This window comes from Macrobrachium nipponense, chromosome 19 (genome assembly GCF_015104395.2).
Source record: "Macrobrachium nipponense isolate FS-2020 chromosome 19, ASM1510439v2, whole genome shotgun sequence".
In the NCBI taxonomy this organism is placed as follows: domain Eukaryota; kingdom Metazoa; phylum Arthropoda; class Malacostraca; order Decapoda; family Palaemonidae; genus Macrobrachium; species Macrobrachium nipponense.
The window spans coordinates 21508849-21531936 of NC_061088.1; the positions used below are offsets into that span (position 1 = coordinate 21508849).

Here is a 23088-nt window from a genome sequence, read left to right on the forward strand (position 1 = left end):
ACACAAAAATTGTCTTCATGACTATTTCTGAGACACGAAAATGATCTACATGACTAGCTCTAAGACACGAAATGATCTTCATGACTACTATTTCTGAGACACGAAATGGTCTTCATGACTACTATTTTGTAAAGGAATTTAGAAATTGTCTTCTAAAATAAAATTTGGAGTATATAACTATAGTCGCTAGAGGGCAGGGTATTATGGAATCCTTGGAATATAAAATAAAATTTAGTATATAACTAGTCGCTAGAGGCATTTTAGAATCATTGGAATTTTGTTATTTCTGGATTCCTTGGGTTTTCTTTATTCAAAAGTTTACTTCGTGTGGTGGTTTTTCTACTTCAACCAGTCTGCTTTTGAGCAATACAACAAACGTAAGAATTGTAAAATCAACCATCAGTGCAGTGAAAAAAAATTTGTTTTAACATTAATTATAGCTTAAAGTGCCACAGTTGGGTAATTGCTTCTTTTTCGTGTCTTTTCAGCCGTATTGACAGGTGTGGGACCCTAGTCAAGCGAGGTTTTGATTCTCATGTAAATAATTCACGCCCAAGTCATGCTGAAAATAATGGACAGTGCCTAGACTGATATTTGGACAGTGCTCAAAAGGATATATGAAATAGCATACGTACATTGAAGCCCAGCTACGTCATACATTCATTTCCTGGATAGGCTATTCCTCTCCTGTTAAATATTCAGTGTTCTTGATCTTCGGCTTGACCTTCAAGATTAGATGCCATTCACCATTCTCATATCATACTGCAAGAGTGGCTCGATTTTCAAATAATTTGAAGACCTCTGCTTGGAACACCGGCAACGAATGAACTTCTTGTCTCATATACACCATTTAATGCCTTAAGTTGAGTATAGTATGTATGTAATTGATAATTATATATAATTAATTTTTTTATGTTGGCTTTTTATCCCATTCATTGTTTTCTTCTATGTTTGCCATTTATTGTGATCCCTTCTTCCTGTCGAACCTCAGATTTCTAGCTTTCTCTCTCCCTACATATTCCCTTCTCCCTTACATTTGGTGCCCAGACCCGGGATTACATGTTGGCATTCATGGGGAAACATTGTTTGGCATAAACAAGACTGAAATAGAACGTATATTATCCAATTTGGGCACTTAAGTTTAGCACTTATTTTTGGTTATGATTTGGAATTTTGTTTGTGTGTTCTCACGAGTATAGGTACTTGTGAAGTGGAATAGGCTTTCAGAGTTCTGGCGGGTTCACGTATCCCAGGTTCCCTAGTACTAGTGCTGTTTGCCGAGGATTTCCTGTTAGGTTAGGTAAGATATACCCCTTACCTGAGTGAGGTTAGTGGAGCTGTTTTAGTCAATTATAGGATAGATACTGTTAGATATTTTCTTGTATTTGTCTTGGTGTAAGCTAATCCCTCGAAGCTTTAAACTGTGGATAAGAATGAACTTATCTTTTACTGAATTTAGGTGGTAGTTCTATCTGAATAATCAGTGCTTTAGTGTAGATGAGTGAATAGATTGAGATTTGGCGTGAGTCTTAATTATATTCTTAATATTTTTTTTCTTATACAATTTTTTTTCACCATTATTTAACATGGCTAGTTCCCTGAGTGAGTTAACTTTTGAGTTTTGGATTAATATAGGTAAAGAGTTACAGTTGAGTGGCCAGGAATTAATGAATTTTGCTGATACCAAATTTAAGGAAAGACTGAGCATAGAAAATAAAAGGATAGAACGAGAAGAGAGGAAAGAAAAGGAGGAAACGTGAAAGGAGGGAGGAGATTATTAGATAGAACCGAAGAAAGAAGCTTGAGGACAGGAAACTATAATTGAAAGACTTGGATAGATTATTAGATAGAGAAACCGTAAGAAAGAAGAGGAGGACAGGAAACTAGAATATGAAAGACTTGAATTAGAAAATAAAAAGTAAGTAGCCTCCATAGTGTTAGTCCAGTCTATTAATGCTCAGGATAGTTTCTCCGTTGCTATTCCTAAATTGAAACTGTATGAAAGTGGTGAAGACATTACAGCTTATCTGATAAGGTTTGAAAATTTAGCAAAGCTGAGTGGATGGCCTAAGGAATTATGGGCACCTAGGTTAGAATGCTCTTTTTATTTTCGGGTGATGCACTTAATGTTTACTCTACTTTACCTGATGAAGTTTGCAAGGATTATGATAAATTAAAAGATGCTATTTTGAAAGCATTTCGTAAAACTACAGAACAGTATCGTAGAGAATTTAGGTATGCTAAATTTAAAGATGAAAATTTTATGCAGTATCTGACTAACCAATTACCGCCTCTTTGACTTTTGGATAGATAGTGCTAAAATTGACAAGAATTATGACAGTCTGAGAGATTTCATTGTAACCGACCAATTTATGTCTGCCATTCCTAAATATATTAGGTTATTCCTTATGGAACAAGGTTTTACTAAGGCTACAGAATTGGCAAGAAAGGCTGATTTATATTGTGGAGCTCATGATTGCTATCCTAACAGAACTAGAGACAAAAATAGCAATAAATCTTCGAGTAAGAAAGTCCAAATTGAACAAAAACCAGAAACTAAAGCTACCTTCATTCAAACTAAAGATAAAATTCAAATGAAGAATCCAATTTGCTTCACTTGTGGTGACCGTGGACATTATGCTAAAAATTGTCCCAAGTCTCCCAAAGCAGAGGAGGTAATTAAGAGGTGTTTTAAACAGGTAATGATCGTAATCTTGGCCCCTTCTGTGCAGGTAAAGTTAATGGACTTAATGTTTCTACAATTTTGAGAGATACAGGTTGTACTTGCATCATGGTGTCAGACAAAATTTTTCCAAATATCCAACCTGATAAACTACTAAATGTACAGTTTCTGATTACCTAGGGCGAAAGAAATGATTTTCCTGTTACTAGAGCGTTTCTTGATTGTCAATTTTTTAAGGGGTGGACAGATGTAGTAGTTGCACCTATTGATTGTTGTTCGGTCATGATTGGTAATGTTGAAGGAGCTACTATGCCAGATTCTAAAGATACTTTCCATGCTGTGAGAGAAAAGTTCGATTCAGTATCTGTGGTCACCAGATCTAAGTCTAGTAAGGAATCTAAAAGAATTCCTGTACATCCTTTATTACTACCTGCTGTAAAAGATTTAAATGTTAATAACAGTGATGATTTTGTGAAATATCAAGAAGAGTGTGCTACTTTGAAGGATTTTATTAGGGATCATGCTAAGGATGGTCAGTTTTCACTCGTAAAACAAAATCATAAGTACACTTTTGAATATGACCATAAAATTTTATTAAAGAGAATCTTAGACTCGACTAATAGTCAATTGGTGGGCAAGTTCTTTTCTAGTCGTACCTAACCAGCTTAGGAATATAGTCTTAGAAGTAGCTCATGAGTCCCCCTTCTCAGGCCATTTTTCTCATAGAAAAAAACTTATCAGAAAATTTCTTCACTTTACTTCTGGCCAGGCATGACTGTTGACATTTTATGACTTTTGTAGGAAGTTTTGTGATGTATGTCAGAGGTTTGCTTCAAAGGGTAGGCTAAAAAAGGCAGAACTAGTTAAAATGCCTGTGATTTCCGTACCTTTTGAGAAAGTAGCAGTGGATATCGTTGGGCCTATAAAGCCAAGAGCATCTTCAGGTTGCTCTTATTATTAACACTTGTAGATTATGCTACTTCCTTTCCAGAAGCAGTCCCCCTAAAAAATATAACTTCTATAGATATAGCAGAGGCACTAGTGACCATCTTCTCTAGGGTAGGAATCCCTAAAGTAATTGTTTCCGACAGAGGGGCTCAATTCACTTCAGACTTGATGGTAAGGTGTATGAGCTAATTGGTATAAAACTGTGTTTAACCACTACCGTACCATCCGATGGCTAACGGAAAAATAGAGAGACAGCACTCCATCCTAAAACAATCTATTTTAAAGAAGTTATGCTATCTTAGCTCTAAAGAATGTGATAGGTATCTTCCTTGTGCTCTTTTTGTGCGAATGAAGAGAGATTCCTACAGACACTAGCGGTTTCTCTCCATTTGAACTTTTATATGGGCGCCAAGCTAGAGGTCCATTGGGAATATTGCATGAATTGTGGTCAAATGGAAAGATTTCGGATGATACGCAAACTTTGCTACCAATTTCTTCTTGATCTTCGTTCGAGACTAGAAGAGACTGCTCAAATTGCAGCAGAAAATACAAAAGTTGCTATGAAACAATTATAAAACTTACTTTGATGCTCATAGTTCTAATAGATCTTTTATTACAGGTGATGAAGTTCTAGTAATGCTGCCGGATACGTATAACAAGCTGTTATTAGCTTGGCAAGGTCCTTACAAGTTCTAAGAAAATTAAATAAAGTAGATTATGTTTTGGATGTTAAAGGAAAAGCTAAAGTTTTCCATGTTAATCTTTTAAAGAAGTATGTTAGAAGATCTATGTTTTTGCTTGAATACTTTTGATGGTTTATCATCTAGAGAAGTACTAGAAGAGGTTACTTCATCTAATGTGATGGTTAACTTTTGTATTGTTGAAGATTCTTCTGATACAGAACTACCAACATGTAGGTTCTGAAACTTCTTTATGGTCTTGAAACTTATTCTAAAGATCTTTACCAACTTGGTGAATCTTTAACTAGTGCAATGATTACAGAATTAAAAGTAATTTTAAGTAAATTTGGAAAGATTTTTTTCAGATATCCCTGGCTGTACTTCTACGGTTATGCATACAATTAGACTTAAGACTAATGAACCTCTAAAATCAAGGCTTTACCCTGTTCCTGTCCAATTTGAAGTTAATGAATTTGAATCTGAAGTTGATAATTTACTTAAGCTAGGTATCATAGACCTTCTGATTCCCCTTATTGTAATCCGGTTGTCATGATTAAGAAACCTGATGAGACTTATAGGTTAGCACTAGATTTCCGTGCTTTGAATTCAATAACTGTCTTTGATTGTGAGCCAATGCCACTAATTGATAAAGATTTCTTTAAGTTTACAGATGCCATTTACTTTTCAGAAATAGATATTACCAAAGCTTACTACCAGATTGTTTTTGCATCCGAATAGCCGTCAATATACTGCTTTCCCCAGACTCTAAAGGATTGATGCAATTCACTAGGATGCCTTTTGGATTATCCACTGCTTTGTGCTTCGTATATCAGACTTATGAGAAGAGTTTTTGAGGGTGTCAAGGGAATAAGTATATACTTTGATAACTACTTATTTTCTCAAAGGACTGGCCAGAACATCTTCAGATTTTGAATAATGTATTAACTTCACTTGAGATACATGGTTTAACTGCTAAGCCATCGAAATGTCGTTTTGGTTTACCTTCCATAACCTACTTAGGTTTTAAGATTTCTAAGAATTGTATTTATCCAGATCCAGATAAGTGCAGTAAAATCATGAAATTAATTATCCTAAGTGCAAGAAAGAACTTCAGTCCTTTTTAGGTACTTGCAATTTTTATCAAAGATTTATCCCTAATATTTCATCTATTACTTCTGACCTCTCAAATTTACTAAAGAAAAACCAGCCCGATAAATTTGAGTTATCTATTGACCTTAAACGGCAGTTTGACACCCTGAAGCATTATTTTGAATCTGATCTAGTTTTAAGATTACCTGACATAACAAAAACTTTTGTTGTTCGCAGTGACGCTCCCAGAATTGCATTGGAGCTGTTTTACTGCAGTATTGGAATAACGTTCCCCATCCAATAACCTATGCTGGAAGAAAATTAAATAAATCCGAACTAAATTATTCAGTTATTGAAAAGGAATGTTTAAGTTTGGTTTTTGCCATTAAGAAATTTGAATATTACCGTGTCGGTAAACAATTCATTGTTGAATGTGACCACAGAACCTTTGCTTCGTACCACTTACCTTGAACATTTTAAAGGCAAGAATGGGAGATTGTTACGTTGGTCACTATATTTACAGCAATATAAATATACTGTAGTGTATATTAAGGGAATAGACAATATCTTTGCTGATTTCTTAAGTAGATGCTGGGTATAATGAGAATCTTTAATAGAATTTTGAATATAAATAATAATTACTTATATTTGTCTTAGTGCGGGGGTATGTAAAGGAAATTTAGAAATTGTCTTCTAAAATAAAATTTAGTATATAACTCTAGTCGCTAGAGGGCAGGGTATTATGGAATCCTTGGAATATAAAATAAAATTTAGTATATAAACTCTAGTCGCTAGAGGGCAGGGCATTTTAGAATCATTGGAATTTTGTTATTTCTGGATTCCTTGGGTTTTTCTTTATTCAAAAAGTTTACTTCGTGTGGTGGTTTTTTCTACTTCAACCAGTCTGCTTTTGAGCAATACAACAAACGTAAGAATTGTAAAATCAACCATCAGTGCAGTGAAAAAAATTTGTTTTAACATTAATTATAGCTTAAAGTGCCACAGTTGGGTAATTGCTTCTTTTTCGTGTCTTTTCAGCCGTATTGACAGGTGTGGGACCCTAGTCCAAGCGAGGTTTTGATTCACATGTAAATTATTCACGCCCAAGTCATGCTGAAAATAATGGACAGTGCCTAGACTGATATTTGACAGTGCTCAAAAGGAATATATGAAAATAGCATAACGTACATTGAAGCCCAGCTACGTCATACATTAATTTCCTGGATAGGCTATTCCTCTCTGTTAAATATTCAGTGTTCTTGATCTTCGGCTTGACCTTCAAGATTAGATGCCATTCACCATTCTCATATCATACTGCAAGAGTGGCTCGATTTTCAAATAATTTGAAGACCTCTGCTTGGAACACCGGCAACGATGAACTTGTCTCATATACACCATTTAATGCCTAAGTTGAGTATAGTATGTATGTAATTGATAATTATATATAATTAATTTTTATATGTTGGCTTTTTATCCCATTCATTGTTTTCTTCTATGTTTGCCATTTATTGTGATCCCTTCTTCCTGTCGAACCTCAGATTTCTAGCTTTCTCTCTCCCTACATATTCCCTTCTCCCTTACATATTTCTAAGACACGAAAATGGTCTTCATGACTAATTCTAAGACACGAAAATGATCTACAAGACTATTTCTGAGATAAGAGAATGATCTACTACTTCTAAGACACGAAAATTATTTTCATGACTATTTCTAAGGACTTTAATGTTTTAATATTTGCGTATCACCTACGGGAAACGCTTAAAATTCTATGTTATACTCTGTCATATAAAAAATTGTAATCTGCATCGGATAATCAAACCAACCATTCCAATATTCTGCCAAGTGAAAAATCGTCTTGTTTTATTTACTGACCTTTGACCTGTTTTATTATCAGTACATCTCTTAGCCTTCACAATCGCCCACTTCTACGTACAAGAGTTACAGAGAAGAAGAAGAAGAAGAGGAGGAGGATAAGTGGAATGAGGAAATAAGGCGTGGATGGAAAGGGGGGTTGGGGGGAGTAAATGAGAGGTCAGCCAGCCGGAGGGGAAGGTAATACCTGACCATTACAGGTGAGTCGAGCGGAAACCGTCGTTCACTCGATTACAATTATATTTACATATATAAGAAGAGGCTAGAGCAAAGGGGAGGCTCTCTCTCTCTCTCTCTCTCTCTCTCTCTCTCTCTCTCTCTCTCTCTCTCTCTCTCTCTGAGAAGCAAAGATAACGGAGTGATGTAAATGTAGTGAAAATGAAATGGCAGCGCGTAAAAGTAAAATATGAGGAGGTTACAAAATAAATGAAGTCACAGTATAAGACCTGATGGATAACTTAAGCAAATGCCATTGAAACTGCAATAAAATTACTGCGAACTGGATGTAATACACAAACAGACTTCATTCCAAAACATGAATACATCACTGAACATTAAAGAGAATTTTTTTTAAACACGCATTTAATCACAAAATATAAATACAACACTGAACTTAAACCAAATTATCTTAACTTTTTTTTTTTTTTTACAATAGCATGTAATTCCAAAATATAAACACGACACTGAACATATAAAAAAAACCTATGTCCAGAGAACTTTTTTTTTTTTTTAACAACAAACGCATTAATTCTAAAATATAAATGCAACACTGAACATAAACAACCAAATTATGTAAGTAATTTATTTTTTGGCGCAACACCTGCTTTTAATTCTAAAATGTAAATACAACACCGAAAATAAAAACCTAATTATGTTCAAAGATTTTTTTTTTTAACAAACGCATTTAATCCCAAAATATAAATACAACATTCAACAACAACAAAAAATTTACGAGAACTTTCTTTTGACACAACAATGGCATTTAATTTCCAAAATATAAATACAACACAACATAAAAAAATATATGTTCAGTGAATTTTTTTTTTGTTGACATAACAAACAAGCACAGCAGCAAAACAAAACGACAAAAAGGAAACAAAACAAGCACAGCGGCAAAAAAAGGCAAAAAGAAAACAAAACAAGCAGTTGAAACACAAAAAAAAGTACAGAGGGAAAAAAGAAGACAATGAAAAAAAAACAAATGTAAAAAACGAAGAAGCCATCGTAGTGAGAGCTAGACAACAACAGGGTCGACCCCATAACAACATTACAGAAGCATAATTTCCCTATGACACTTCACTTGTCCCTCTGAGTTCATTGGAAATTCAATTCCTTCGCAATGCCTACGACCGAGGAAAAAGAAAGGAGAGATACAGAGAGAGAGAGAAAGAAGGAGAGATACAGAGAGAGAGAGAAAAGATATATTCCTACCTGCATCGTTCAGTCTTGACGATTTCTGCGGAGCTGTTGACCGTCCTGGAGAATAAGGGAGAAAATTGATAATGATGAAATATTTTAATTTGCAAGAATACATGAGTTAAAAAAATAAGTAAACACACACACACACACACATATATATATATATATATATATATATATATATATATATATATATACATACATACATTACATACATACATACATATATACATATACATATATATATATATATATATATACATACATACATACATACGTATATATATATATATATATATATATATATATATATATATATATATATATATATATATATATATATATATATATATATATATATATATGTTTCAACTGAAATATCAGGCAGGAAGTGCCAAGACCTAAAACTCTATAGAGAACATTTTTGATAATATATTGATCAAGTATTGAAATAACCGTCAGTTGGGTAACTAAAAATCAGTAGATTAAAATAAACATTATTCGGAAAGACATTTGAATTAAAAACAAAAGGTGTTAGCTCAAACTCTGCTAATCCGAACGAACATCATAGTCACTTAAGTTTTTTTTTCTTGTTCTTTTGCGAATACAACGACTCAGAGTCTCTAAAATACAATGAGTCATTAACCCTTCAACAATAGGTGCCAATAAGCGACGATGCGGTGGGGGTTACCAGAGAACACAGAGCCCCCATGAGCACGTACTTGCTTTCTCATTCGTGTCTGTTTGTGGAATCTGAGTTTAGAAAAATCTAGAAAATTAATTTTTCGTAGATGAAAAACCTTTAGTAAAAATCGATGATAATGTTTCTTAAGTATCTACGGATAAAAACACTTGAATCTTCTACGACACTAAAAGAAGTAAAGATAAATAAAACCAGTAACCATACCTCCCAAGTTGGAGGTGAAAAGGCAAAAGATAACAGAAGATTATGAAAAACAAAAAACGTTATATACCATCACTGAAACAATTAAATTACTTATAACGTCCATACGCTTGAGCGTCTAAATTCTGGTGTTTCCAATTATTGCTGGTAATGTTTTCTAATAATTTGATGACGACGTTTCTCTATAATTACTACAAGCAGTCTGCTGATAATCACATAAAATCATAATCAATTTAAATAAATAACATAAATTAACATAAATCAATGAGAAACATCTACAAAAATACCGACATGCATATTAAATAACGCTACAATATTTGGAGAAACAAATCCACAGTTATGTATGTATATATTTTTAAATAACGCTACAATATTTGGAGAAACAAATCCACAATTATCTATGTATATATTTTTAAACATAAAAATGTAAAGACAGCCTTCGGGAATCTGTTACGTTCCCCTTTTACTAACTCTTAGAACGAACTCAAAACATGCCCTATACTAAGGCTGCTCAATTTGCAGTTTTATGCATTGAAACATTCAATCAACAGGGGTATATGTTGCTATCAAAACATCTGTCGGTCCTTTCTTCATCACTTAGCTTGTTTAATATATATATATATATATATATATATATATATATATATATATATATATAATATAGATATATATATTATATATATATATTTGTGTTTATTTTTCTATCTTTCCATCTATTTCACAAGACCGCACCCAACGGCCCCTTTCCTTCCAAGAAAATTACGATATATTCAGACGATGATCAGGGGTGAATATTAACACGTATTACAGGAATACCGCCTTCTTCCAAGATTATGACATATCCAGGTTGAGGGGGAGAATATTAGAAAGACACCTCCTTCAAGTTAATTGATAAGCGGTGAATATTAACAGCCACAAAGACACAAATAGCCCTTTTTCTTAAAAGTCAAAATGACCCCTTTCCTCTTAATAAAATTCCAACGTGTTCTGGTCGGTTGTAAAAGGGGCGAATTACCGCATACAAAGTCATCATGATGACATTTTGTTTGCGTTAACTGATAAGCGATGATTACCATCACACGTACATGGGGCATATTTTTCAAGATAAGTCGCGGTTTTCTTAGATGTGCATACTCTCACCTCTGATACGGATACCTTTCGCTAAAGCTGGACAGAGCGCCGATTTTTCTTCACTGACACCGTGAGAATAATCACATTAAAGTAATATTGTATAGCATTGAAATTATATTATATCACACCACTAAAATAATATTGTATCACACCATGAAAATAATATTGTATCAAATTGTTAAATTGTCACACTACTAAAATAATATTCTATCACACACCCATTTAAAATAATATTTGTCATCATCCATTAAAATAATATTGTATCACACCATTAAAATAATATTGTATCATACCATTAAAATAACATTGTATCACTTAATTCAAATGTTTTTATATCACACCATTAAAATGATATTGTATCACACAATTAAAATAGCATTGCATCACACCATTAAAATAATATTGTATCACAATTGAAATAATATTGTATCACATCTTTTGTTTAGCGAAGGTATGATGCAGTAGCTTTTTTTTTTCTCCAAGACGATTCTCCGAATTTAGTTCAGCATTAAATCGACACAGCAGAAGTGGAGACTTACACACAAACTACTGTCAAGTAACGAGTTTAAAGTTACTTTCAAGTAACGAGTTTAAAATTACTTTCAAGTAACGAGTTTAAAGTTACTTTCAAGTAACGAGTTTAAAGTTGCCTCCGACACAGATTACCGACGGAACTTGAACAAGCTTACGATACTTTACAAAATAATTTTTGTAATATAAAATCTACTTCAAATCAAGGCGGCTCTACACAAATAGAGCGCTGTTTTAATTTTGCCAACGAAAACCCTGACTTTAGAATCTGCCCAGAATATGACTGGTAATGACAAACCTTAAGGCTGATTGGGAACTTCATTCAACTATAAAATGAAAAGGAAATTCTAAAAATATTATTATTATCGTTAAACAGTAGATGAAACCTATTCAAATGGAACAAGCCCACCAAAGGGGCCACTGATTTGAGATCTAAGCTTCCGATGAATAAGGTTTGTTTGTGTGGTGTTTTTACGTTGCATCGAACCAGTGGTTATTCAGCAACGGGACCAACGGCTTTACGTGACTTCCGAACCACGTCGAGAGTGAACTTCTATCACCAGAAAGACACATCTCTTACCCCTCAATGGAATGCCCGAGAATCGAACTCGCGACCACCAAGGTGGTATGCCAACACCATACCGGCCACACCACTGGGGCGCTCCAGAGGAATAGCATTATGTTGTGCTCTTGCTTAGCTAAACGTCGCATATGTATACGCATTAAGATAACATCTGCGATTTGTAATATCCAATGACGTTTTACTAATCCCAAATTACACCGCATAACACTCCATTGAATTCCCAAGGGGAAACCTACACCAAATTCGAAACGGACAACGTTACAACCTCAGTTTCCCGTTACTTGACAAATTCGCGTGCAAAAAATCTAACAGGACCACCTTTCCACTTACCTCACAAGGTCTGTCACAGTCTGTAACTGTTGAGGGTCGACCAAATCAGTTTTGTTGAGAATGAGGAGATCCGACAGCGCCACCTGTCTGTAACAGACCCAAACCACAAATAAACTTACTCTGCCATCACGGAATTGGAATATAAAATTTAGGCCGAAGGTCAAGCGCTGGGACCCATGAGGCCATTCAGCGCTGAAAGGGAAACAGAGTAAAGAAGGTTTGAATGTGTAACAGGAGCAAAAATTTCGCAGTTACACCAAGAAACAATTGTCAGGAGAGAGTGGTAAGATGGAATAAAGAGAATATATCTCGTTACAAACTATTATATAATGCAGGAGCGAGCACTGAAATAATGGTGTGGAATATTATGGTTTAGATAAACGTGACATTTTACAAAACTAATAGCTTTCTAACATTTAGTTCTTACAAAACCCAAAAGTAAATGTGAACTACAACCAATCCAGGGAAATATGTTAGGGACAGAGAACAAATAAAATTTAAGAAAATGCTACATGAGAAACTTCATGTGTTCCACGTGAAAATCGAACTACTGCTACGTGGAAATGTTTGAAAATCCGGCATTTGGTGAAATCATGAAACGCAAGTACCCGTAGTGGGGTAGTGCCATCAGTGCACCTCAAGTGGCGCACTTTACGCATTACTTAAAGGCCTTTAAAGCGTCCCTTCTGTCATTTCGTTTTACTGTACCTCCGTTCACATTCTCTTTCTTCCATTTGACTTTCCACACTCCCTAGCAATTGTTTCGTAGTGTAACTGCGAGGTTTTCCTCCTGTTACACCTTTCAAACCTTCTTACTGTCAAATTCCGTATCAGCGCTGAATGACATCACAGGTCTCAGAGCTTGGCATTTGGCCTAAATTCTATCTATACCATGAAACGCATAGTGAAACTGAGAGATGCTGGATAAAATGCAACACTGAGAATGTAATTATACACGACTTTATTTTAAGTGACTATTTAAGAGACATTTCTGCACAGCCTTAAAAAACACACAATTCCTATATGGCGAAGAAGAAGAAGAATACTGGATTTGGCCAAAGGAAATTGAGAGTAGAAAGGTCTGAGAGGTATAAAGGGGGATAATCTCGCACTCGCACTATGAAACAATTGTTAGGAGAGGGTGGAAAGTAGGAGGGAAGAGAATATGAATGGAGGTACAGTAAAAGGAACGAAAGGAGTTGCAGCTAGGGGCCGAAGGGACGCTGCAAATAACCTCAAGTAATGCCTACATGGCGATATATACATATATACATTATATATATATATATATATATATATATATATATATATATATATATATCGCCCATGTAGGCATTACTTGAGGTTCTTTGGCGATATAATAATTAATAATAATATATATATAATATATATATTATCTATATGTATATGTATCTATATATATATGTATCTATACTATATATATATATATAAATAGAAATGCTAATATCTATATATTTATATATATATATATTTTTTAATAAATTATATATATACTATATCTATATATATAAGATATTAAAGACTGACTGGAAGTCCTAAGACGAAGTTAACGCAAGCCCTTTCTATACCAGGAAATTATATTAAAAAAAAAATTGGGGGTGGGGGGGAATTCGTTAAAAAAAATTAGCAAAGTGAACTTCAAAACTTATTTATAAAATGGTCACTGTGCAAGTCTTACTGAGAATTCTTGGAAATTCACTGAGGGCCAACTTAAAAAAGAGAGAACTGCGGCCAATTCCCGCAGTCAAGGTTACCAAATGAACAGAAGGAGTTGAATTAAATGGAATTCAATAAATTCGTACAAGAAAATGATTCCAGACCAGAACCTTACCTTACAGCTTCATTTGTGACACAATCGGGTTTTTTCTCAAGGAGGTTCTGTGAACAAAACAATGAAGACACTCATTAGAACAACCGTATTGTAAAATAGTACAAAATTTAAAATAAAATGTTCTCAAACGTATGATTACTCATTATTTTCCAAGGAATTGGAAGATATTGTTGGTGATAATACGGTCTCAAATCTAAAAACCTAACATTTACTTTCAGGCCAAAGGGGTGCAAAGGATCGCTTTTTTTCCTTCATTTCAAATATGTTCTAGGAAACAAAAAAATGCTGTATGAAAATATTGCAATTTCCAAATAAAATAATCTCTCTCTCTCTCTCTCTCTCTCTCTCTCTCTCTCTCTCTCTCTCTCTCTCTCTCTCTCTCTCTGCCTTCGAAAGGAGTAAAAGAAAGTAGAGTACAAATCGAGCGGCTGCTCCTCTTCCCCTCATTCCTGTGAGTCCTCGAGCACTTCCCTTCCCTTCTCCCCTCTCCCCCGACCTTTCTTAACAACCTCATTTCCCCTCTTACTCCTCCATTTACTGCCCTGACACAATTTTCTTCTGCCCTCCTCCTCCACCCCCCCCCCCCCCCACCCCCCCCCCCCCCCCCCAAGAAAAAAGAAAGAAAGAAGAACAGGCGAACCGCGATCATGTAATTGAACAAGCGGGTATAAAGACTCCCCCGGCATGAAAAATACTACGGACAAAAAACGAGTAACGAACTAAGAGGAACAAGACGCCATAATGGTATTGGGAAAGGGGGGGGGGGGGGGGGGGATTGAAGAAATTGCCCCTCGACGAATGCACAGCGATGCGCAGATCGCTTCGCGTCCTTCTTCCTCCGCCGATAATTACTTCGACTAATTCGCTCGTCGGCTAATTGGCTGATTGATTCATTGACTGGTTTCGGATTATGCTCTGGCGTTGCAAGTGACCTTTCTCGTTTGAATTGACCTACGTGCTATACAACGGTCTATCTTGGCTGATCATTATTTGAAGAATTGACTATTGATTCGTTTTATCATTATTTGAAGGATTGATGATTGATTTGTTTGATCATTGATCTTGAAGGATTGACTAATTTGTTTTATCATTATTTGAAGGATGACTAATTTGTTTTATCATTATTTGAAGGATTGACTGATTGATTTGTTTTATCATTATTTGAAGGATGGACTAATTGATTTGTTTTATATTGAATGATTGATTCGTTTCATCAATATTTGAAAGATTGACAGATTGATTCGTTTTATCCTTATTTGAAACGATTGACAGATTGATTCGTTTTTATCATTATTTGAAGGATTGACTAATTTGTTTTATCATTATTTCAAGGATTGACTGATTGATTCGTTTTGCATTGACGCCACAAATGCGATCATATTTTTTCCTTTTTTTTCTGATGATTTGTATTGATTAACAGAGCGCTATGCGGTGGCGTCACAACTGGCATTGATAAGGAATGCTGATTGATCGATGTACGTCATAACGTGAGGTCATACCTTACGGCGTCATATGACATTAAAATGACATTGATTGAAGCTGACATTAAACAACTTGCTAAAAAAAATTTTAAAAAAAGTTCTCTATAACAATTCTTTCATAAAACGTATCACTCACAAATGTAGTACGATATATATATCATATTCTACTCCAAATTCTACCACTGCATGAAAATTTTGTTTTTAATAGTTATATGCAAAGATTTTTCAACAATTAAAATTGAAATTAATTTTTCATAAGTTATTAGAAAGCTTTATGCGGAGAGCCCGAAAGAACAGGCCGTTTAATTGTTACCCTGCCTATTTTAGGTTTTGAAAAAAAAAATCCAAATAACTGGGGAGTAAACTCAAACAAAGGCGTGAAAGCGTACGCAAAAATCCTACTCAAAAAAATGTTAATAATTTGAAATGAAAATTAAACATTACTATATATATATATATATATTATATATATTATATATTATATTATTATATATATATTCGAGTTACAATGGTCCTTTAATATCTAATTCGCTCTACCTCGGGGGGGAAATTAATATATTTTCATATATGCCTTAACACCGAAGGGGAATTTTTTTTCTCGATAATAGATTTAACTGACTTGGGCGGCGGAAACGCAGGTAACATTTAAATCCCCAGAAACCGTACAAAGTTGGGAAAAGCGAACCACCCAAGCCTTACCGTTAAGAGGCTTTAAGGTTTATTTGGCCGGTCTCTTCACCTCAAAAAATCTCGCGGGGCTTGAAATTCGGTTGTTTTTTGGGGGAGGGGGGGGGACAACTCAACCCGGCCCCCCCCCCGACTCCGGGTAGTAAAGTAACGCTTTTGGGGAGGCCCAAACGAGGCTTTTAACATAAAGTCATATCCCACATTTTACCGTGATTCATATAACATAATCGGAAGCCTTACAATGTCCCCTTTAATAATCAATTCGCTTCTTACCTTTGGAAATTGATTTATATTTTCATTTATATGCTTTAACCGAAAGGGGGAAATTTTTTTTTTTTTTTTCTCGATAATAATTTTACCTGTAACTTGGGGCCGCGGAACGCAGTACATTATTAAAAATCCAGGAACGGTCAGTGGAAGCGATACTCCACCCAGCTACCGTCTAGAGGCTTAAAATTTTATGCCGTCTCTCACCTCAAAAATACTTTCTCACTCTGAAGTATTCGTTTGGTTTGGAGACAACATCAACCCGCCTCGACTTCGGTAGTTAAGTAGCGCTTTTGACTGCACGTTGGAGCATTTACATAAGTCATATCACATACCGTGATTCATATACATATCGAGCTACCAATTTGTCCTTTAATATCTAATTCGCTCCTACCTCGGAATTAATATATTTTAATATATATGTTTTAACCGAAGGGGATTTTTTTTTTTCTCGATATAGATTTACCTGTACTTGGGCGCGAACGCAGGTACATTTATAAATCCAGGAACGTCAGTGGAAGCGATTTACCACCCAGCTACCGCGAGAGGGCTAAAGGTTTATGCCGTCTCTCACCTCAAATACTTTCTCGCGCTGAAGTATTCGTTGGTTTGGAGACAAACATTCAACCCGCCTCGACTCCGGTAGTTAAGTAGCGCTTTTGACAGCACGTAGCATTTACATAAGTCATATCCACATTGACCGTGATTCCATATCATATATGAGCTACAATGTCCTTTAATATCTAATTCGCTCTACCTCGGAATTAATATATTTTCATATAGCTTAACCGAAGGGGAATTTTTTTTCTCGATAATAGATTTACTTGTACTTGGGGCGCGAACGCAGGTACATTATAAATCCAGGAAACGTCAGTTGGAAGCGATACCACCCAGCTACGCGAGAGTGTTAAAGGTTTTATGCCGTCTCTCACCTCAAATACTTTCTCGCGCTGAATTTCGTTGGTTTGGAGACAACATCAACCCGCCTCGACTCGGTAGTTAAGTAGCGCTTTGACAGCACGTAGCATTTACATAAGTCATATCACATTACCGTGAGTCATTATACATATATCGAGCAACAATGTCCTTAATATCTAATTCGCTCTACCTCGGAATTAATATATTTTCATATATGCTTAACCGAAGGGGAATTTTTTTTTTTCTCGATAATAGATTTACCTGTACTTGGGCGCGAACGCAGGTACATTATAAATCCAGGAACGTCAGTGGAAGCGATACCACCCAGCTACCGCGAGAGGCTTAAAATTTTTAGCCGTCTCAACCCTCAAATACTTTCTCACGCTGAAGTATTCGTTGGTTTGGAGATCAACATCAACCGCCTCGACTCGGTAGTTAAGTAGCGCTTTTTGACTGCACGTAGCATTACATAAGTCATATCACATTACCGTGATTCATATACCATATATCGAGCTACAATGTCCCTTTAATATCTAATTCGCTCTACCTCGGAATAATATATTTTCATATATGCTTAACCGAAGGGGAATTTTTTTTTTTTTCTCGATAATAGATTTACCTGTACTTGGGGCGCGAACGCAGGTACATTATAAATCCCAGGAACGTCAGTGGAAGCGATACCACCCAGCTACCGCGAGAGGCTTAAAGGTTTTATGCCGTCTCTCACCTCAAATATTTCTCGCGCTGAAGTATTCGTTGGTTTGGAGACAACATCAACCCGCCCTCGACTCCGGTAGTTAAGTAGCGCTTTTTGACAGCACGTAGCATTTACATAAGTCATATCAACCATTACCGTGATTCATATTATATATGAGCTTACAATGTCCTTTAATATCTAATTCGCTCTACTCGGAATAATATATTTTCATATATGCTTACCGAAGGGGAATTTTTTTTCTCGATAATAGATTACCTGTACTTGGGCGCAAACGCAGGTACATATAAATCCAGGAACGTCAGTGGAAGCGATACCACCCAGCTACGCGAGAGTGTTAAAAGGTTTATGCCGTCTCTCACCTCAAATACTTTCTCGCGCTGAATTCGTTGGTTTTGGAGACAACATCAAACCCGCCTCGACTCGGTAGTTAAGTAGCGCTTTTGACCAGCACGTAGCATTTACTAAGTCATATCACATTACCGTGATTCATATAACATATCGAGCTACAATTGTCCTTTAATATCTAATTCGCTCTACCTCGAATTAAATATATTTTCATATATGCTTAACCGAGGGGTAATTTTTTTTTTTCTCGATAATCCGATTTACTTTTGAGCTTGGCGCGAAGCAGGTACATTATAAATCCCAGGAACGTCCAGTGGAAGCGATACCACCCATCTACCGCGGAGAGACTTAAAGGCTTATGCCGTCTCTCACCTCAAATACTTTCTCGCGCTGAATTCCGTTGGTTTGGAGACAACATCAACCCGCCTCGACTTCCGGTAGTTAAGTAGCGCTTTTGACAGCACGTAGCATTTACATAAAGTTATATCACATTACCGTGATTCATATACAATATACGAGCTACAATGTCCTTAATAATCTAATTCGCTCTACCTCGGAATTAATATATTTCATATATGCTTAACCGAAGGGAATTTTTTTTTTTTTCCCGATAATAGATTTACTGTACCTGGGCGTGAACCCAGGTACCATTATAAATCCAGGAACGTCAGTGGAAGCGATACACCCAGCTACCGCGAGAGGTTAAAGGTTTATGCCGTCTCTCACCTCAAATACTTTCTCACGCTGAAGTATTCGTTGGTTTGGAGACAACATCAACCCGCCTCGACTTCGGTAGTTAAGTAGCGCTTTTGACAGCACGTAGCATTTACATAAGCATATCACATTACCGTGATTCATATCATATATCGAGCTACAATGTCCTTTAATAATCTAATTCGCTCTACCTCGGAATTAATATATTTTTCATATATGCTTAACCGAAGGGGAATTTTTTTTTTCTCGAAATATAGTTTACCTGTACTGGGCGCGAACGCAGGTACATTATAAATCCCAGGACGTCAGTGGAAGCGATACCACCCAGCTACCGCGAAGAGGCTTAAAGGTTTATGCCGTTCCTCACCTCAAATACTTCTCGCGCTGAAGTATTCGTTGGTTTGGAGGACAACATCAACCCGCCTCGACTCGTTAGTTAAGTAGCGCTTTTGACAGCACGTAGCAATTTACATGAGTCATATCACATTACGTGATTCATATACATATATGAGCTACATGTCCTTTAATATCTAATTCGCTCTACCTCGGAATTAATATATTTTCATATATGCTTAACCGAAGGGGAATTTTTTTTCTCGATAATAGATTTACTGTAACTTGGACGCGAACGCAGGTACATTATAAATCCAGGAACGTCAGTGGAAGCCGATACCACCCGGCTACCGCGAGGAGGCTTAAAGGTTATGCCGTTTCTCACCTCAAATACTTTCTCGCGCTGAATTCGTTGGTTTGGAGACAACATCAAACCCGCCTCGACTCCGGTAGTTAAGTAGCGCTTTGACAGCACGTAGCATTTACATAAAGTCATATCACTTACCGTGATTCATATACATATATCGAGCTACAATGTCCTTTAATATCTAATTCGCTCTACCTCGGAATTAATATTATTTTTCATATATGCTTAACCGAAGGGGAATTTTTTTTTTTGATCTCGATAATAGATTTACCTGTACTTGGGCTCGTGAACCCAGGTACATTATAAATCCAGGAACGTCAGTGGAAGGCGATACCACCCAGCTACCGCGGAGAGGCTTAAAGGTTTATGCCGTATCTCACCTCAAATACTTTCTCACGCTGAAGTATTCGTTGGTTGGAGACAACATCAACCCGCCTCGACTTCGGTAGTTAAGTTAGCGCTTTTGACAGCACTAGCATTTACATAAGTCATATCACATTACAGTGATTCATAACATATATCGAGCTACAATGTCCTTTAATATCTAATTCGCTCTACCTCGGAATTAATATTTCATATATGCTTAACGAATGGGGAAAGGGGATTTTTTTTTCTCGATAATAGATTTACCTGATACTTGGGCGCGAACGCAGGTAACATTATAAATCCAAGGAACGTCAGTGGAAGCGATACCACCCAGCTACTGCGGAAGAGGGCTTAAAGGTTTATTTGCCGTTTCTCACCTCAAATTACTTCTCGCGCTTGAAGTATTCGTTGGTTTGGGAGGAGGACATCAACCCGCCCTCGACTCCGGTAGTTAAGTAGCGCTTTTGACAGCACGTAGCATTTACAGAGTCATATATCACATTACCGTGATTCATATACATATAGAGCTACCAATGTCCTTTAATATCTAATTCGCTCTACCTCGGAATTAATATATTTTCATATATGCTTAACCGAAGGGGAATTTTTTTTTTTTTCTCGATAATAGATTTTTTACCTGTACTTGGGCGCGAACGCAGGTACATTATAAATCCAGGAACGTCAGTGGAAGCGATACCACCCAGCTACCGCGAGGAGGGGCTTAAAGGTTTTTGCCAGTCTCTCACCTTCAAATACTTTCTCGCGCTGAATTCGTTGGTTTTGGAGAACAACATCAACCCGCCTCGACTCCGGTAGTTAAAGTAGCGCTTTTTGACAGCACGTAGCATTACATAAGTCATATCACATTACCGTGATTTTCATATACATATATCGAGCTACAATGTCCTTTAATATTCTAATCGCTCTACCTCGGAATTAATATATTTTCATATATGCTTAACGAAGGGGTTTTTTTTTTTTTTGGGGATTTTTTTTTTTCTCGATAATAGATTTACCTGTACTTGGTGCGAACGCAGGTACATTATAAAATCCAGGAACGTCAGTGGAAGCGATACCACCCAGCTACCGCGAGAGGCTTAAAGGTTTATGCCGTCTCTCACCTCAAATACTTTCTCAACGCTGAAAGTATTCGTTGGTTTGGAGACAACATCAACCCCGCCTCGACTTCGGTAGTTAAGTAGCGCTTTTGAACAGCACGTAGCATTTACATAAGTCATATCATATTACCGTGATTCATATACATATATCGAGCTACAATGTCCTTTAATATCTAATTCGCTCTACCTCGGAATTAATATATTTTTCATATATCTTAACCGAAGGGGAATTTTTTTTTCTCGATAATAGATTTACCTGTACTTGGGGTGCGAACGCAGGTACATTATAAATCCAGGAACGTCAGTGGAAGCGATACCACCCAGCTACCGCGAGAGGCTTAAAGGTTTATGCCGTCTCTCACCTCAAATACTTTCTCGCGCTGAAGTATTCGTTGGTTTGGAGACAACATCAACCCGCCTCGACTCCGGTAGTTAAGTAGCGCTTTTGACAGCACGTAGCATTTACATAAGTCATATCACATTACGTGATTCATATAAATATATGAGCTACAATGTCCTTTAATATCTAATTCGCTCTACCTCGGAATTAATATATTTTCATATATGCTTAACCGAAGGGGAATTTTTTTTCTCGATAATAGATTTACCTGTACTTGGGCGCGAACGCAGGTACATTATAAATCCAGGAACGTCAGTGGAAGCGATACCACCCAGCTACCGCGAGAGGCTTAAAGGTTTATGCCGTCTCTAACACCTCAAATACTTTCTCGCGCTGAATTCGTTGGTTTGGAGACAACATCAACCCGCCTCGACTCCGGTAGTTAAGTAGCGCTTTTGACAGCACGTAGCATTTACATAAGTCATATCACATTACCGTGATTCATATACATATATCGAGCTACAATGTCCTTTAATATCTAATTCGCTCTACCTCGGAATTAATATATTTTCATATATGCTTAACCGAAGGGGATTTTTTTTTTTTTTTCTCGATAATAGATTTACCTGTACTTGGGCGCGAACGCAGGTACATTATAAATCCAGGAACGTCAGTGGAAGCGATACCACCCAGCTACCGCGAGAGGCTTAAAGGTTTATGCCGTCTCTCACCTCAAATACTTTCTCACGCTGAAGTATTCGTTGGTTTGGAGACAACATCAACCCGCCTCGACTCCGGTAGTTAAGTAGCGCTTTTGACAGCACGTAGCATTTACATAAGTCATATCACATTACCGTGATTCTATACATATATGAGCTACAATGTCCTTTAATATCTAATTCGCTCTACCTCGGAATTAATATATTTTCATATATGCTTAGCCGAAGGGGGAGAATTTTTTTTTCTCGATAATAGATTTACCTGTACTTGGGTGCGAACGCAGGTACATTATAAATCCAGGAACGTCAGTGGAAGCGATACCACCCAGCTACCGCGAGAGGCTTAAAGGTTTATGCCGTCTCTCACCTCAAATACTTTCTCGCGCTGAAGTATTCGTTGGTTTGGAGACAACATCAACCCGCCTCGACTCCGGTAGTTAAGTAGCGCTTTTGACAGCACGTAGCATTTACATAAGTCATATCACATTACCGTGATTCATATACATATATCGAGGCGGGTTGATGTTGTCTCCAAAACCAACAATACTTCAGCGCCGAGAAAGTAGTTGAGGTGAGAGACGGCATAAAACCTTTAAGCCTCTCGCTGGTTTAGCTTGGCGGTGGTATCGCCTTACCACTGAACGTTTCCTGGTTTAATTTAATGTTTACCTGGGCGTTTGGCGACCCAAGTAC

General features: G+C 36.5%; 1 protein-coding gene across 1 annotated transcript in view; it reads right to left on the reverse strand.

The window, feature by feature from the left end:
- LOC135214794 (zinc-regulated GTPase metalloprotein activator 1-like) overlaps positions 1–23088 on the reverse strand; it is a gene marked incomplete at its 5' end in the record, with an annotated part of 44061 nt that overhangs the window by 17096 nt on the left and 3877 nt on the right. The window contains 3 exons of the mRNA XM_064249159.1: positions 8704–8748; positions 12171–12257; positions 14023–14069. Of these exons, the coding sequence (XP_064105229.1) occupies positions 8704–8748; positions 12171–12257; positions 14023–14069 (179 nt within the window). The remainder of the gene's footprint in view (positions 1–8703; positions 8749–12170; positions 12258–14022; positions 14070–23088) is intronic.